This window comes from Cheilinus undulatus, linkage group 8 (genome assembly GCF_018320785.1).
Source record: "Cheilinus undulatus linkage group 8, ASM1832078v1, whole genome shotgun sequence".
Taxonomy (NCBI): domain Eukaryota; kingdom Metazoa; phylum Chordata; class Actinopteri; order Labriformes; family Labridae; genus Cheilinus; species Cheilinus undulatus.
Genome location: NC_054872.1, coordinates 27,899,635 through 27,915,048, shown reverse-complemented (window position 1 = coordinate 27,915,048; position 15,414 = coordinate 27,899,635). Strand labels below are relative to the sequence as shown.

The following is a 15,414-nucleotide window of genomic DNA, read 5'->3' as shown; positions in this document are numbered from 1 at the left end:
AAATGATTTCATTGTTTTTATCTTGCAAGAATCAAAGTGATTTATATAAAAATAGAAGTATCCAAATCATTTATTTTGAAGGATCCTTAAATGACCAATTGTAACAATGATTCCAAGTAGGGTTAAATATTTCCTTCTAATGAATAGCTATTTATGACAATAACCATCATTCCCATTTACTTTTGTTGATAATTCAATGGTTGTTAATGTGTATCAGATATAATTTGATAAATTTCAGGTTAAACCTTTTGTCATTTTTGTTGGAACCTGTACTAATAGCTAAATAAAAATAATGCAATAAAATAACTAATTTAGTGATAGGGATGAGATCCTTGTTACCTGGAACATTTTTAGAACACTAAGCAGCTTTAATTCTCTGTAAACAAAGGCGCAAATTATAAAAGTCTAATTCCACTCCTAATTTCTCCTAAGGGCTTAGATTTCTTTATCTTCAACTGAGATTTAAAGCTTAAAATCTCCTAAACTTAAAAGGCTTTGTAGACTCCAGGGCAAATTAATTTGCACCCCTTTATGAAGTTCAACTAAATTGTTCAGCCCCCTTTCCAGACAGACTGTTATATGAACCCTTAAAGCAGGAGTGATGGGTTATGTTTGAAAGCTTTGTTTATAGCCTCGCTCACATGAATTCTTTCAGGTACAAACATTTACAGCATAGTCCATCATTTTCCCAGGAGCTTCTCTCTGCACCTTGTCTTGAAGACGAATAGTCTAACTGAACCAAAGGTGTTCACTGAAGGACACAACAAAGGGGAAATTACAGGCTGACTCACTGCACTGTTACCTGAAAGGTGTGTAGAGGCAGATAACTCAGTCATATCCTTTATAACTACATTCCCTCACAGGGTGGGTGAGGCCTGCACACACACACTTAGCACTCAGGCACGCAGGGCGAGGCCGATCCACATTCCCGTGTCAGTACAGACACCAAAGATGCTGCTACAGTTGTCAAACTGATGTGACTTTTATTATGATCCAGGAACAACAGTCAACACAAACAGAACAGCAGTGTAATGCACGCTGCATCTGATGTGGCTGGGGGACAACATGAGCCGAAATTAAGCTTTTAAAGCTAAAACATAAGCTACTTTCCAAAAATGAATATCGTCTGGGATCAGTTGTGCCTTTGACCTGTGGTGAAGACTAAAACTGTGGAGAAAAAAAGCCTTAGTGATCCATGACCAGACAACCTGAGAACAATGCGTTCAGCTGCCACAGGAGCTGTGACTGCAGATTTGTCTCCTCCTAGTGGCTGGACTGAGACTACAGCTACACAGAGTTCACTTTTATGTTGCTCTGTACATGAGGTTTCTGAAAACTCAAAAGATGCAAAGGTTTCTGCATCTCAAAATGGATCTGTGACATAGGTAAGCCTTTTTAAAATTAAAATGTCTACTTGCATTTTAAATTCATTTTAAAATGAAGTGATCGATGCTTCAACAGTCGCTGTCTGAAACACAGTTTAGCATAGACACAGTGTTGATTAAATCAATTTGTTGCTCATAATCCCAAAGCAAATTAGATAAATATTTAATTAAGTAACATATTTATCATGCAGGCAGCACCAGTCACATCTGTAGCTTCTCTGTAATGTGAGAGTCAGTAAGCCTGTGAGTCTGTTTGTTTCATCTCACTTATAGTTTTAACAGTTTCAGTTTGAGTAAAAAGAAATGTCCTATAAATAATCATTAAGCAAATATAACAATGTCCTTTATGCAAATATATATTTATCGCTGCTGAGTGTTTTATGTAAATATACAAATGTTGATTGGAGTCATAACTTTGTTTCCTCATTTAACATGGCGTCAGCACCGCCTTGCAAAGATGTCACAGCAGTCAACAATCAATGGCTCAGAGCTCCGTCATCAGCAGGGCTCTTAATATCTTCTCTCTGTCCAACCTCATCTCCTCTCCGCTGGAAACAAAGAAACATCAAAATACTGTATTAGAAGTTTGAAGTTATACATTTGCATAAGTGCCCCTGCTTTTAAAAAAGGTAGAACATTTTTCTATTGAAGAAAAGTGTGAAGTTTGAGAGTTAGCTAAAGAAGGCTAATCAAATCAAGGAATGTCTTATTAAACTATCACACATTTAAATTAACTTATACTTCAAATTACTAGGTTTGAATAATTAACCACATAACTTAAAAATATTTTCATATCACTTGAGTCCTCCGCTTAGATCTGACTGCTATTACAACTCTTCTTAGCTAGGCTAGTTAGCTTTCAGTTGACAAGTTATCTAGTATTTTTACATACCAATTTAACTTGGCTATGGTCGATTATATGCAGTGTCAAAACTAGATCTGGGTGAGAGCCAAACAATCAATCTTTGTTTGGCAGAGTGACAGGAAAAATTCAATGTGAGAAGCTACAACTTCTAGCTTAAGAGTATGTTTATAGTAGGCTATAGATGGTGTCTGATTGTCAAAGATGAACCGTCGCCCCAGTCTGAGGTCAAAAATGCTCTGGAGCAGGTTTTCATCCAGGATGTCTCTGTGCATTGCTGCAATTATCTTTCCCTCAATCCTGACTAGTCTCCCATATCCTGCCGCTGAAAAACATCTCCACAGCATGATGCTGCCACCATCATGCTTCACTGTAGGGATGGTATTGGCCGGGTGATGAGCAGTGCCTGGTTTCCTCCAAACATGATGCCTGACATTCACGCCAAAGAGTTCAATCTTTGTCTCATCAGACCAGAGAACTTTCTTTCTCATGGTCTGAAAGTCCTTCAGGTGCTTTCTGGCTAACTCCAGGCAGGCTGCCATGTGCCTTTTACTAAGGAGTGGCTTCTGTCTGGCCACTCTCCCATACAGGACTGATTGGTGGATTGCTGCAGAGATGGTTGTCCTTCTGGAAGGTTCTCCTTTCTCCACAGAGGACCACTGGAGTTCTGACAGAGTGACCATTGGGTTCTTGGTCACCTCCTTGACTAAGGCCCTTCTCCCCTGATCGCTCAGTTTAGATGGGCGGCCAGCTCTAGGAAGAGTCCTGGTAGTTCTGAACTTCTTCCATTTATAGATGATGGAGGCCACTGTGCTCATTGGGACCTTCAAAGCAGCAGAAATTTTTTCTGTACCTTTTCCCAGATTTGTGCCTCGAGACAATCCTGTCTCAGAGGTCTACAGACAATTCCTCTGACTTCATGCTTGGTTTGTGCTCTGACATGCACTGTCACCTGTGGGACCTATATAGACAGGTGTGTGCCTTTCCAAATCATATCCAGTCAACTGAATTTACCACAGGTGGACTCCAAGTAAGCTGTAGGAACATCTCAAGGATGATCAGTGGAAACAGGATGCACCTGAGCTCAATTTTGAGCTTCGTGGCAAAGGCTGTGAATACTTATGTACATGTGATGTCTTAGTTTTTTATTTTTGATAAATTTGCAAAGATTTCAAAAAAACTTTCTTTTGCACTGTCATTATGGGGTGTTGTGTGTAGAATTTTGAGTAAAAAATGAATTTATTCCATTTTGGAATGAGGCTGTAACATAACAAAATGTGGAAAAAGTGAAGCGCTGTGAATAATTTCCGGATGAACTGTATGTTGGTGTCAATTAAATAAATAAAAATCTTATTCATTATAATTTTCATTTTGTGTCCTGAGGTGCTTTTTACCTTTTCCATCAATTTATCTTAGATATTTTTACTGATTATCCAAATTACATGCAAATAATGTCTGAGCAGTCAAAATGACTATGGTCATTCTAGTAGTTGCAGAATTCTGGTAGACCGAGTGTTAAACCATTTCAAAAATAAAGCTTTATAATTGTTAAAAATTTTGCCTTACCACCCCAAATAATACTTCCAACCTACATGAGCCCTCAGTTGAAAGAGAGCTACTAGTCTACTAAGTTAGGCAAGCTACTGGTTAGCTTTAGCAGGAGTAATCTTGATAGATATTTTAACATTAAGGTTTTATTTGACCATGGTCAAATCTGTCTGAGCAACAGAAGTGAAGCAAGTAACTAAAACACGTGTGCTTAAGCTAGCACAATGTGCTGTCAAAAATAAAGAATTTTGGGCATTAGAACGTCAAACTTAATTTTGTAGTGACACAAAATAGCAAAGGTCAGGAGCATGCCAAAAAAACAGTTAGCAGCTGGTGCTAGCTTAAGCACACGTGTTTTAGTTACTTGCTTCACTTCTGTTGCTCAGACAAATTAAACTGTATTTCACCCCAAATGCAGAATTACACTGCTTTCCATGTCATTATGCAAATGAAATTTTTCTCTTATTTTCCTAAATATTAATGCAAATGACAGTCAGAATATTTCTCAAGTCATCAGCCATTAGAGCATAATTCAAATGTTTTTGAACAAACTTCATAATGATAACCTTTTTTTTTAATAAAAACCTCAAAATGCACTGTTCCATATTATTATGCAAAACAGAGTTTTAAAAGATTTTATAGGTTGCAAAGAACTGAAAATGGTCATTTGTTGAATTTGCAGCATCAGGGGGTCATATTTACTGAAATCACAGCTATTTCAATCAAAAACATCTTAACAGGCCAAGTTACAAGCTAACAGAAGACATTTGTGGCTGATTCAGAGCACAGACGGGTTCATGCAGATAAAGGCATAATGAGGAAGTTTTATGATGGACAAATACATCGGATTAAGAGAGCAGCTGCTAAAATGTCATTACAAAGCAGCAAACAGGTATTTGAAGCTGCTGGTGCCTCTGGAGTCCCACCAGCCTCAAGGTGTAGGATCCTCCAGAGGCTTGCAGTTGTGTATAAACCTACTATTCAGCCACCCCTAACCAGTGCTCACAAGCAGAAACAGTTGAAGTGGGCCCAGAAATACATGAAGACTCATTTTCAAACTGTCTTTTTTACTGATGAGTGCCATGCAACCCTGGATGGTCCAGATGGAGGAGTAGTGGATGGTTGGTGGATAACCACCATGTCCCAATAAGGCTGTGACATCAGCAAGGAGGTGGCGGAGTCATGTTCTGGGCCGGATTCATGAGGAGAGAACTGGTGGGCCCCTTAGGGTTCCTGAAGGTGTGAAAATGAAAGTATATAGAGTTTCTGACTGACCACTTTCTTCCATGGTAAAAAAAGAAGAGCAGTGCCGTCTGTAGCAAAATTTTATTCATGTATGACAATGCACCATCTCATGCTGCAAAGAATACCTCTGTGTCATTGGCTGCTATGGGCATAAAAGGAGAGAAACTCATGGTGTGGCCCCAATCCTCCCCTGACCTCGACCCTGTTGAGAACCTTTGGAGCATCCTCAAGCTAAAGATCTATGAGGGTGGGAGGCAGTTCACATCAAAACTGCAGCCCTGGAAGGATATTCTGACATCCTGCAAAGAAATTCAAGCAAAAACTCACCAAAACCTCACATGTTCAATGGATGCAAGAATTGTGAAGGTGATATCAAAGAAGGGCTCCTATGTTAACATGTAACTTGGCCTGTTAAGATGTTTTTGATTGAAATAGCTTTGATTTCAGTAAATATGACCCCCTAATGCTGCAGATTCAACAAATGACCATTTCAGTTCTTTACAACCTATAAAATCTTTTAAAACTTTGTTTTGCATAATAATGTGGAACAGTGCATTTTGAGGTTTTTATTAAAACATAAATGGTTATCATTATGAAGTCTGTTCAAAAACATTTGAATTATAGTCTAATGGCTGATGACTTAAGAAATATTCTGTATAGTCATTTGCGTTAATATTTAGAAAAATAAGAGAAAAATTTCATTTGCATAATGATGTGGAAAGCGGTGTATAAATTACAATTACTACAAACTTTACAATAACGACAAAGTAATCAAAAATATGTAAGGTAAAACAAATGACTGCATTAATATTCACCCCCTTTTAAAGTGACTGAACTAATTTTCAAGTAGTCTCACAATTAGGGAAATGGGGATCACCTGAGTGCATAGGATGTGTCTCAAGTGATTATAGTATAAACATATATGTCTATATCTTTGTAGCATATAAAGACACCTGTGTCTGGAAGGTCCAGTCACTGGTTAATCCATATATCTGGCTACCATTACACCATGAAGACAAAAGAACAAGCAACTCAGAGAAAAGGTTATTTAAAAGTATAAGTCAGGGGATGAAAACACAAAATATCCAGGGTACTGGACATCCTCCAGAGTTCAGTTAAATCCACCATCAAGAAATGGAAGGAATATGGCAAATGTGTATATCTGCCTAGCTCAGGCCATCCTCACAAACTGGGTGACCGTACAAGGAGACAAGTGAGAGTGTTTGGGTTTTCCCCCAGTCAAAGGTTTATAGGAGAGTGGCAAAGAGAAAGCCACTGTTTAAGAAAACTCATTAGATTTTGCCTCATACCAAAAGGCATGTGGGAGACTCTGTGGTCAAGTGGAAGAAAGTTCTTTGGTCTGATGAGACCAAAATGGTGCTTGTTGGCCATCAGAAAAAATGCCATGTTTGGTTGACATAAAACACAGTACATTACCACAAGCACATCATCCCCACAGTGAAGCATGGTGGTGGCAGCATCATGCTGTGGGGATGCTTCTCAGCAGCCGGCATTGGAAGGTAGAGGGCAAAATGAATGTAGTAAAACATAGGAAAATCCTGGATGACAATCTTATTCAGTCTGCAAGAGGACTAGCTTGGGAGAAGATTTATTTTCCAGCAAGACAATGCCCCAAAGCATACAGTGAAAGCTACAGAGAAATGGTTTAAAGACAACAAGATGAATGTTCTGGAGTGGTTAAGTCAAAGCCCAGACCACAATCCAACAGAGAATTTGTGGCTGGACTTCTGCAACATAACAGAGCTTGGGCAGTTTTGCAAAGAAGAATGGAGTAAAACTGTGTCCAGATGTGCAAGCCCGATTGAGATCTATCCACACAGTCTTGGTGCTGTGATTGCAGCCAAAGGTGCATCTACTAAATACTAACTTGAAGGTGGTGAATATTTATGCAGTCACTTATTTTTACAAAACATTTTTTAAATTAACATTACTATGTGGAAATATTATTTTCAGTCTACAACTATAATTGTAGACTGAATATCTTCTGATAGTCACTCTTACTCAGAAAAAAACAGGGCACTTGAGACCTTCCCCCCCAGGGTTGTGTGGTATTTTTCCAGTAACTTTAAATGATTAATGGATAAGAAAAATAGTATCGTCAATCAATATTCCACTTTTTGTGCCATGCATCTTTTCAAGCAGGCCAAAATAATACCCTGGGAATGCCTGGGAATGTACTTTTTTTTAAGTTTTTGATATCACTGAAGTGAGAATTTTTCCCAGATAAAAGTGGAGGGTTTAGATGTGTTACCTGTCATTATGTGCAGCAAGGTAAGGGACCAGGTGAGGGATGGAGCTACGATAGTAAGAAGGAGAGAGGTGGGGGGAGAGCGAAGGAGAGGGACAGCATGGACCACCCAGCTCCAGGGCTGGCATATTATCCACCTGGAATACACATTGACACACAGACAGACACACACACAGGCAATCCTCGGTGTAGTTACAGGTGATGATGAGAAGCTAAACTGAAGCCACATCAGTGTGGTGCTGTGTATAAAACAAACATGCATTTTTGATGTCTTTCAGGTGTGCATGTTTTAAAACACGTGCTACCTGTGGGTATATTGATGGCTGTATCTGTTTGTCCAATGAACTTGTAGATCCTGACTTCATTGTACTTTGGGAGGAGATGGCTGCAAGTGCTTCTGGGAGATTATCCTCATCTTCGTGGTTACTGATAAGCAATAAATTGAAAGAGACTTAATCTGAAGAGTGTTGTGAGCGAAATATCACAGTTCAGATAACAATTCTTTTGCATGAAGAATCTAAATTAGCAAAGTGCATTTCCCTCTCAATCTCAGTTATCATAGGTGGTTTTTACTCACAAGCTGTACTGTCTGACTAGTCGTTTTCTGCGGGCAGTGCTTGTGTTGGATTTGGGCTGTAGCGTCTCTGAAGTAAGGTTTCGGCGTGGCGTTTTGTCTGCGGTTAGACTGGATGTAGCCGAGTCTTGGGATGAGCTCTGATATCTGAAGACCAGAGTTAAAAACTGATTAAATTCTGATACATATACCAAGAAAATTGTTTCAAGGAGTGAAGATAGGATGAGAAACTAGCCTGTCATTGGGATTCTGGTTTGAGTTCTTCCCTCTAGGTGTTGTTGGAGCTTCCTTCTTCACCACAAAGGAGAAAACAGTGCTGTGAGTTACTCTGCCAAAGTACAGGATAGTCTAGAGAAAGTTTAGTGCTCACCCTAAAAGCCGCCTCCATTTGGGCTTTAAGGATATTACACTTAAGATGGTCAGTGTGTATGGCCGGAGACACAGGAGGATGCAGAGATTTTTCCGACAGCTGCTTCTCCTCTCCCTGGCAGGAGAACAGAACAGGAAAGAAGGTTAAGAAAATAGGGCAAGTCCTTATTGTGAACAAAATGGGAAAACAAGCATGTGGGAGAAAGTGTTTGACCTTGTTGTCCATGTTGATGTGCAGCGAAGGCCAGGGGGCAGAATCGTTGTCTGACTCCAGAGCCTTGAGCAAAGACTGAGAGATGTCCAGCCCATCTGCAGGGCAGGGAGGGGCTCGACGCTCTGATACACAAAGTTCAGTGAGGGAACATAATAAAGGCAAAATTTGTTAGTGAGCTGCATGCTGTATTTGAACACTGAATTATTTTAGACTCACTGGACTTAATGAGAGTGATAGCAAAGTTAGAGTCTAATTTCTGATTTACATTTACCCAACAACTTTCTATTGTGCCTTTGCACAAAAACAGGAAAAAAGTAGAAGACAGGAGCAAAACTCAAGAAAAGAGCAAATCACCTAAATAAAAAAAAGCCTTTTTGACATCTTCCCAGTTTTAACCAGAAGCCAAATGGTGTCAAGCCAAGGACGGTGACTGAGATAAAGTTTTCTTGAAAATAAAGCACTCAAATAGAAAACCTTGAACAGCTAACAACACTGCTATTTTCTGGTTGTACACAATTTTACTTTTGCAGATTTTACATTTAGCCATGATTAAATGGGTACAAATTTTTACACATTAAAAAGGTGTGATATCACCTATGAATGATAAAGCCACTGGATGTTATGTGAGACATGTGAGCTTCCTAGCATACAAGATAACAACAGCACAAGCCCAAACATGCCTCAAAGTGAGAGCAGCAGGTCAATCTATGATGAAACCTAAAATGGAAACCGTTTCAATAGTGTTTCAGTGCTTTGGCTATGAAAGGTCCAGATTCCATGTCTGTTATCAGGAAGACTTATCTTGCCAAGGTTCATGCTGAAACACTTGTCCTCAGTCATACAACGACCAGACCAATCGATGCACATGTGTTGGATCAGTCACATTTATGCTAGCATCCTGGCTAACAGTTGCTTCATTATGGAGCTGAAAAGTGTGCAAAGCTATTTTTGGGTTCTGATGTTAACATATTTTATTTATGAAAAGAAAAGCAAAGAACAGCATCACAAGCTTTTCTTGGTGGAGAAGATTTTTTTTTCTCTTCTTCACACCAGCTTCAGGTGCAGTAAAAATTACACACTACTGTAAGGAGTAATTAGTATTGTGCGTAAGTGCACAGTATGCATTCACAGGATGAAAAATACTAAAATGCAGTGTACTACTTGCACACTCACAAAGAACTGAGTATGGCATGAGAGACACTTGTCGCCCTCACTTGTGGACAATTAGTGTGCTAGCATACAAAATAAATGTTAGCATTTGCCAGCTAACATGCTGCTAGCAACAGTGGCACATTTGATAAGGTTCAATGCATTCAATGCAAAAAGAATTTGTTTTCTTTAAGGGAATTATGTTAGAATAAAATACAGGTTGAATGAATTTCATTTTTTGGTAAAAACAGCGTTAAATTTAAATTACAGTTGCCTACTGTTTGTTTTCAAGCCATTAAAAAGAAGTAGAAGAAGAAAAAGGAGGCAAACTGTTGTCACTTCCTGTGTGAAACAACGGTGTGCAATTTGAGACAGTGCCACCCAGTCAAGATTAGTGCTGCGTACCAAACTGAAGTTAAAAAACGGTCAGGTATAGTAGTATAAAATTTGCCTGTTGAGCTCGTATTGGGTAGTTTACTTCCTGATTGGCCTGTAATGGATATGACAGAACGTTGGTCCAATCACCCTCCAAGATTTTCTGAAATGTTTTGCCCCTCCTGAACACAGTGTATGGGATGTTGCCCAAATGGATGTAAAAAAATATATCATGTATAGCCTATGTGATACAGTCTATCAGGCTGTCCAGTTACTAGACTATAAAAAAACAAAACAGTCAAGAGCATCTATCTTTTAAAGTTGGATCAATCTAGACTGAAGTTCTCTCTGAATTACACTCTACAGCAGAACAACAAAGTAACAAAGGTTTGATATGTCCTCCTGATAAATGCAACAAATCAGATGTCGAGGCCTTGTGTTAGCTTAAACTATGCTTTGGTAAACCCATTTAATGGGTACAAAAGTGGTCTTTAAAGGAATAGCTGGTGTGTGGTTTGGTTGCTTACCAGCTCACAACTATGAGTGTGTAGAGAGCATTGGTGTAGTACACAGTCATATCAGAGATCTGAGGACAGACACTGAGGGAGTAGAGGGAGTACTCACTGTTCTTGTGCGTGTGGCAGAGCGTTTCCTGGCTGTGTGTGTGGCGTCGATGATGGTGGTGGATCTTGCCTGAATATGAAGTCTCATTCTCTTCGACACTGAACTGATGGTCTGAAGCAGGAGCGCTCAAAGGGAAACTGAGACGACAAGTGAGGAAAAGAAAAAGTCCCATGCCTTTTAGGCTGCATCCTGAATACTTAATACTACCTAATTATTCCAACTTCCTCACTTATAGTCATATTTAAATACTATCCAGCTATCAATACAAAATAAAGTATATTACTGTAAAAAAAATTCCCAGGTAATAAAATAAAGGAGAGATCTTTTTAAATTTTTGCAATGATAAACATTGTGTTTATTCACAACTCAATATGGCAACATCCTTAGGCAAATTGTGATTCAAGTAAAGGTAGAAAGTAAAAGGCAACACACAAAAAAACAAAAAACATTGGCCACATTATCTGTAAACAGTAGGTTAGTGGATCAATAACCTGCTCTATTCTCACCTCTACATCACATATTCAGGACCCTAGCTCATGCCTCTATTTCACTCTGCTATCTGCTATATGTCTCAAAGCAGCTTAATCCCTAAACCAGCATACAGGAAATCCCTTCCACCTGCTTAGAATAACCTCATTTACACTTGCTTTACTTTGAATTAAAGTGATTTGGATAAATTGGCTGTCACACCCTTTCTGAGAACTGAATCACATACAGGCGCAAATACATAATCTACATGTACAAGAAAATGTTCAAACAAACCAAAGTGATGCAACTTAGTTTCACCTTCATTTCTGCTGTTATATTGTTTTCTTTTAGTGTTGATCAGTCTGACACTGTAAATGTTTACATCTATATATGAAGGAATGAAAGAGAGCATGGATGCTCGAGGAATGTAAGACATATTGATGATGTTGACATTTCAGGACTGAGTAAGGCAAAATGAAACAAATGCACCAATCAGTCATTACATTATAATCTGCAGCTAAGCATAATCCATCAAAACACTCTTCCACTGATGCTACATTTATAAAGCTGATATAGTTTCAGTTCAAAAAAGTCAAAAAAGCGATAACTTCAATTAATACATTTTACTGAAATTGAAGTGTGTGGTAGTAGTGATGCATGAAACTGAGAGGTGTTCCTAAAATTTGCTTCTCTCTAGAATACAGCACTGTGCAGAACTTTAAGGTGTGTTTTGGTGTGTAAGGCGTGGCGAGTAAGCCAACCTGAGGGCACCATCAGGCGGGGAGGAAGACTGGAAGACTGACACAACCCCACAGCTCCCGAAGCAACTACATATCTGTGCTATCTGCTTAGCTACATTAGCTTTGGCTATGTTTCTGAAAGATCACATTGCTAAAGCTAACATAGCTTCACTGGCTTATATAGTAATGTTAATAACATAGCTAGCATTGCTATGTTAGCTTGATGAAGCTAAAGCCGACTGCTGTTCATGTAACTACTTCTGAAACAGATCTATACATAATTTAATCCCAGATTAGACCTCTGACCTTTATCAGTTTTATTTGTGACATGTTTCCTAATATGTAAGGTTTGCAATGTGGTCATTTCATGAATGTAACTGCCAGACTTAGTTTATGAATGAAGTTAGAAAAAAAATCTTAAACTGGAAATACGATGTTCTGTAAAATTACCGCACTCCCTTTCTTAGATATACGAATGGTCTGTGAGAGTGGCCAACAGAAATGTACGGTCTGCAGCCACACCCCTCTTGACATATTACCAGGGGTGGAAAGCTGGACAAAAATAGATGCGATCTAGCTTGATCTTGACTCCTGAGCCAAACACGTGTCGACATGTGTCAAACTTGACTCTGGATGCCCCCTCCTTCTCCGGCCCTAGGATGTGGCACATCAGGAGATGAATCTTTGGCAATCTACATGTCTGGAAATTATGCCCAGTACTATATGTTAATGGGTGGGAAGAATCTTGGGACGCCTCTTGGAACTTCAGCATACCAAGACAACCAATAACACTACTAATATTAATATTAGTAGTGTTGCCATCTTTCTTTCTAATTTGAATGAAAGATGATCCTTCAGGATCAATAGAGAGTTCATCATTTATCATCAATCTATGAAGCATCTACATTTTCTGGTTTTGCTGTCGTAGATCGATAGATAAGTGCAAAATTGATTCTGGAGGAAACTGATTTATGTCATTTGGCAAGAAATGTGACAATTCTACTGTCATTACGGAAGTGTTATTGGTAATCCCAGTGTTCTGAAGTGCCTAAGATTAAGAGGCATTTGGACTTCACTACTAACACATACTATGACTTCAGTGAAGAAGATAAAGTCAACGGTAAAATATACGTTACAGCTGTTGTATTAGATTACATAGGTGGTAATATTGTTACACTGATCTGTGCAGATACTGATGCAACACAGAGACTGGTGGGTTTGTGAAATATTAGTGTTAAAAACTGAGTGACTATATTTTGGTGGAAAACCAGGATAGCTGTGCTCTATCTTTGGTAAAAGTTCTCAAAATTGATGGGCTGTGGGGTATTGTAACAACACATTGGGATTAGCAAGTTAGCTGTGGGCTACATCTTAGCCTGAATTTCTTCATTTACTGGTAAACTGGCATTAAGACTAAGATATGTAGGCATTTGTAGGTCTGTTTGCATTATACCTATGGATGGAAATACAAAAAATTCTGTATTGATTTGAGGCTGAAAAATATCCTAAACTCTTAGATAGGTTCCATGGTAACAAGGTGCAAATTTTGTTTATGATTTCTACGCAGAATTATGAATGACATTTTTGCAAAGCATAAGTCACTCAGAATCTGATATGTTTGTCATACATGTACATTCAGTGTAACTAAGCTATGACCTTCAGAAATGGCTGCGTTTGGCGCAAATTGCAGCAATAGAAGGTCCTTGTGGTGTCAAGTCACTTTATAGCCTCCTTTAGCTTTGTGCCCAAGCACATTCACAAAACTATATTACAATAAAAAACAGGCTGTTTACATTACTGTCCTTTACCAAATACTATTGTCCCTTTCACTTGATGCAGTGTCTTTCATGTCTCACCCTTAACACATCCTGTTTAACTCACTCTAGGTCCCCCTGTGAAAGCAAAAACTGTCCATTTTTGGATTATATCATTAAGGCGTACAGTGAAACACATGAGGGGATATGGATGATGACAGAGGTAATGAGGACAATGAACACAGCACTTTTTTTCCTTTTAGTCCTTCAGCAATGCTTCCCTCTTTGGGACACTAGTCTATGTTAAGTCTCAGAGTCTGGGTTTAAAATCCAGCTCAAGCAGAGGTCAGAGTGCAGTCATGACCTTATCCCTGTAAACCACACTGATGGATCCTGGGAAGGTGCCGCTGGTTCGCTCGGGGGCGGGAGGAGGATGACTGGACATGGGGACTGCTGCCTCGACAGAAGGTCTAAACATGACGGGAGGATGAGGATCCGACAGAAAAACGCACACGTGGAGCATGGAGACACAGACACATGAGGTTAATGAGTGACAGGACACATGTAAAAATAATATGAAGGAGCAAAAATGGAGCATTAGATGACTTTAAAAATAGAAACTTGCTCTCTTCAAAAATCTGATGACTTACTGAAACTTGATGGCTTTGAAGCAGCACTTAATGCTACCCCCTTTATGCAAGCAGTCTGCTTACCTGTGTGGCGGCGTGTGTCCAGAGGGTTGCAGGTACACTGGGGTTGTAAGAGCAGGGTGGGGTGGGTGCCACGGATCGTGACCAATAGGAATGTTGTGCTGGTACTGGAGGGGGAGGAGACAAGACGGATGAAGGGACACTGAAATTAAACGTTGTCACAAGGCCGGAGCCTGATCGGCAGCTGCAGCATGTGTGTGTTTTTATGTGTGCAATGTGTGTGTGTGTTTGTGGGGGGTTATCTGAGGTTACTCACTGGATGTAGGCTGGGATCAGGGCTGGCGTGAGAGCTGAAAAAGAATGACATTAATCACTAATAGCAGATCAGAAAGAATGGCTGACTACAGTTATTTAGTTTTAGCTTTAGCAGTGATGACTACTTCTTATTTTCAGTAACAAAGGGCTATTTTTGTCTCAGATGTCAGACTGTCTAGGCTGCTTTTTCTTACTGTCTTTGAGTTGAAGATTAAAAGGCTCAAAGTCTCTTACAGTATGCCCTTGTCAAAAATAAAACAAAGAAATAAATTTAAACCAAGACAAATTTAAAAGAACAAGAGTCATTTGGATTCAGAGAATGAGGGAATTTGAATACAACTGAGGCATTTTACCTCAAATCTTCATTTTACAGTATAATAAACATGATATATACTTTCCAACATTTATCATAAATGCTCTTATTTGTTGTTTAGTTCAAGGTGTTTCATTCAAGAAATGAGAATGAAAAAGTCCTTTTTATAGTGTGATCAAAATAATTTTCATGCAGGTATATCAGTGTGTTTTTTTACCTGATATGTGGTGGCTTCGCCGGGGAAATGGTAACTGTGAACAAAACACAATTATCAGTTAGAAACGAGCATTAACCTCACGTTATCTACATTTAATCTGATATTTCAATAGGTTTTTTTGTAGTGTAAATTTTTCAGTCAGGGCTTTCAATGCTCAGCCATAAACATCCCTATAATTTTCATTCATTTTTTTTTTATTACCTGACTCAAAAAGGACAAATAGAAAGTGTGTGCACGTCAGCTCTGACAGCCCTGAAGTAAATACAGCCTGCTCTTGATCATTCATGTATAATAGATTATGGAGAGATAGACGCTTGTGGGCCTGTGAAGCTACTGTGGACCA

General features: G+C 39.0%; 1 protein-coding gene across 1 annotated transcript in view; it reads right to left on the bottom strand.

Annotated features, from left to right (window-relative positions):
• Positions 1-1,064: 1,064 nt before the first annotated feature.
• The window catches only part of epb41l4b (erythrocyte membrane protein band 4.1 like 4B), a 36,836-nt gene continuing 22,486 nt past the window's right edge, over positions 1,065-15,414 (bottom strand). Inside the window, exons 13-23 of the mRNA XM_041794204.1 lie at positions 15,072-15,105; positions 14,543-14,576; positions 14,290-14,393; positions 10,615-10,751; positions 8,467-8,588; positions 8,254-8,367; positions 8,119-8,174; positions 7,887-8,030; positions 7,615-7,735; positions 7,313-7,446; positions 1,065-1,933 (exon numbers count right to left, since the gene is read on the bottom strand). Coding sequence (XP_041650138.1) covers positions 1,870-1,933; positions 7,313-7,446; positions 7,615-7,735; positions 7,887-8,030; positions 8,119-8,174; positions 8,254-8,367; positions 8,467-8,588; positions 10,615-10,751; positions 14,290-14,393; positions 14,543-14,576; positions 15,072-15,105 — 1,064 coding nt within the window. The 3' untranslated portion in view covers positions 1,065-1,869. The remainder of the gene's footprint in view (positions 1,934-7,312; positions 7,447-7,614; positions 7,736-7,886; positions 8,031-8,118; positions 8,175-8,253; positions 8,368-8,466; positions 8,589-10,614; positions 10,752-14,289; positions 14,394-14,542; positions 14,577-15,071; positions 15,106-15,414) is intronic.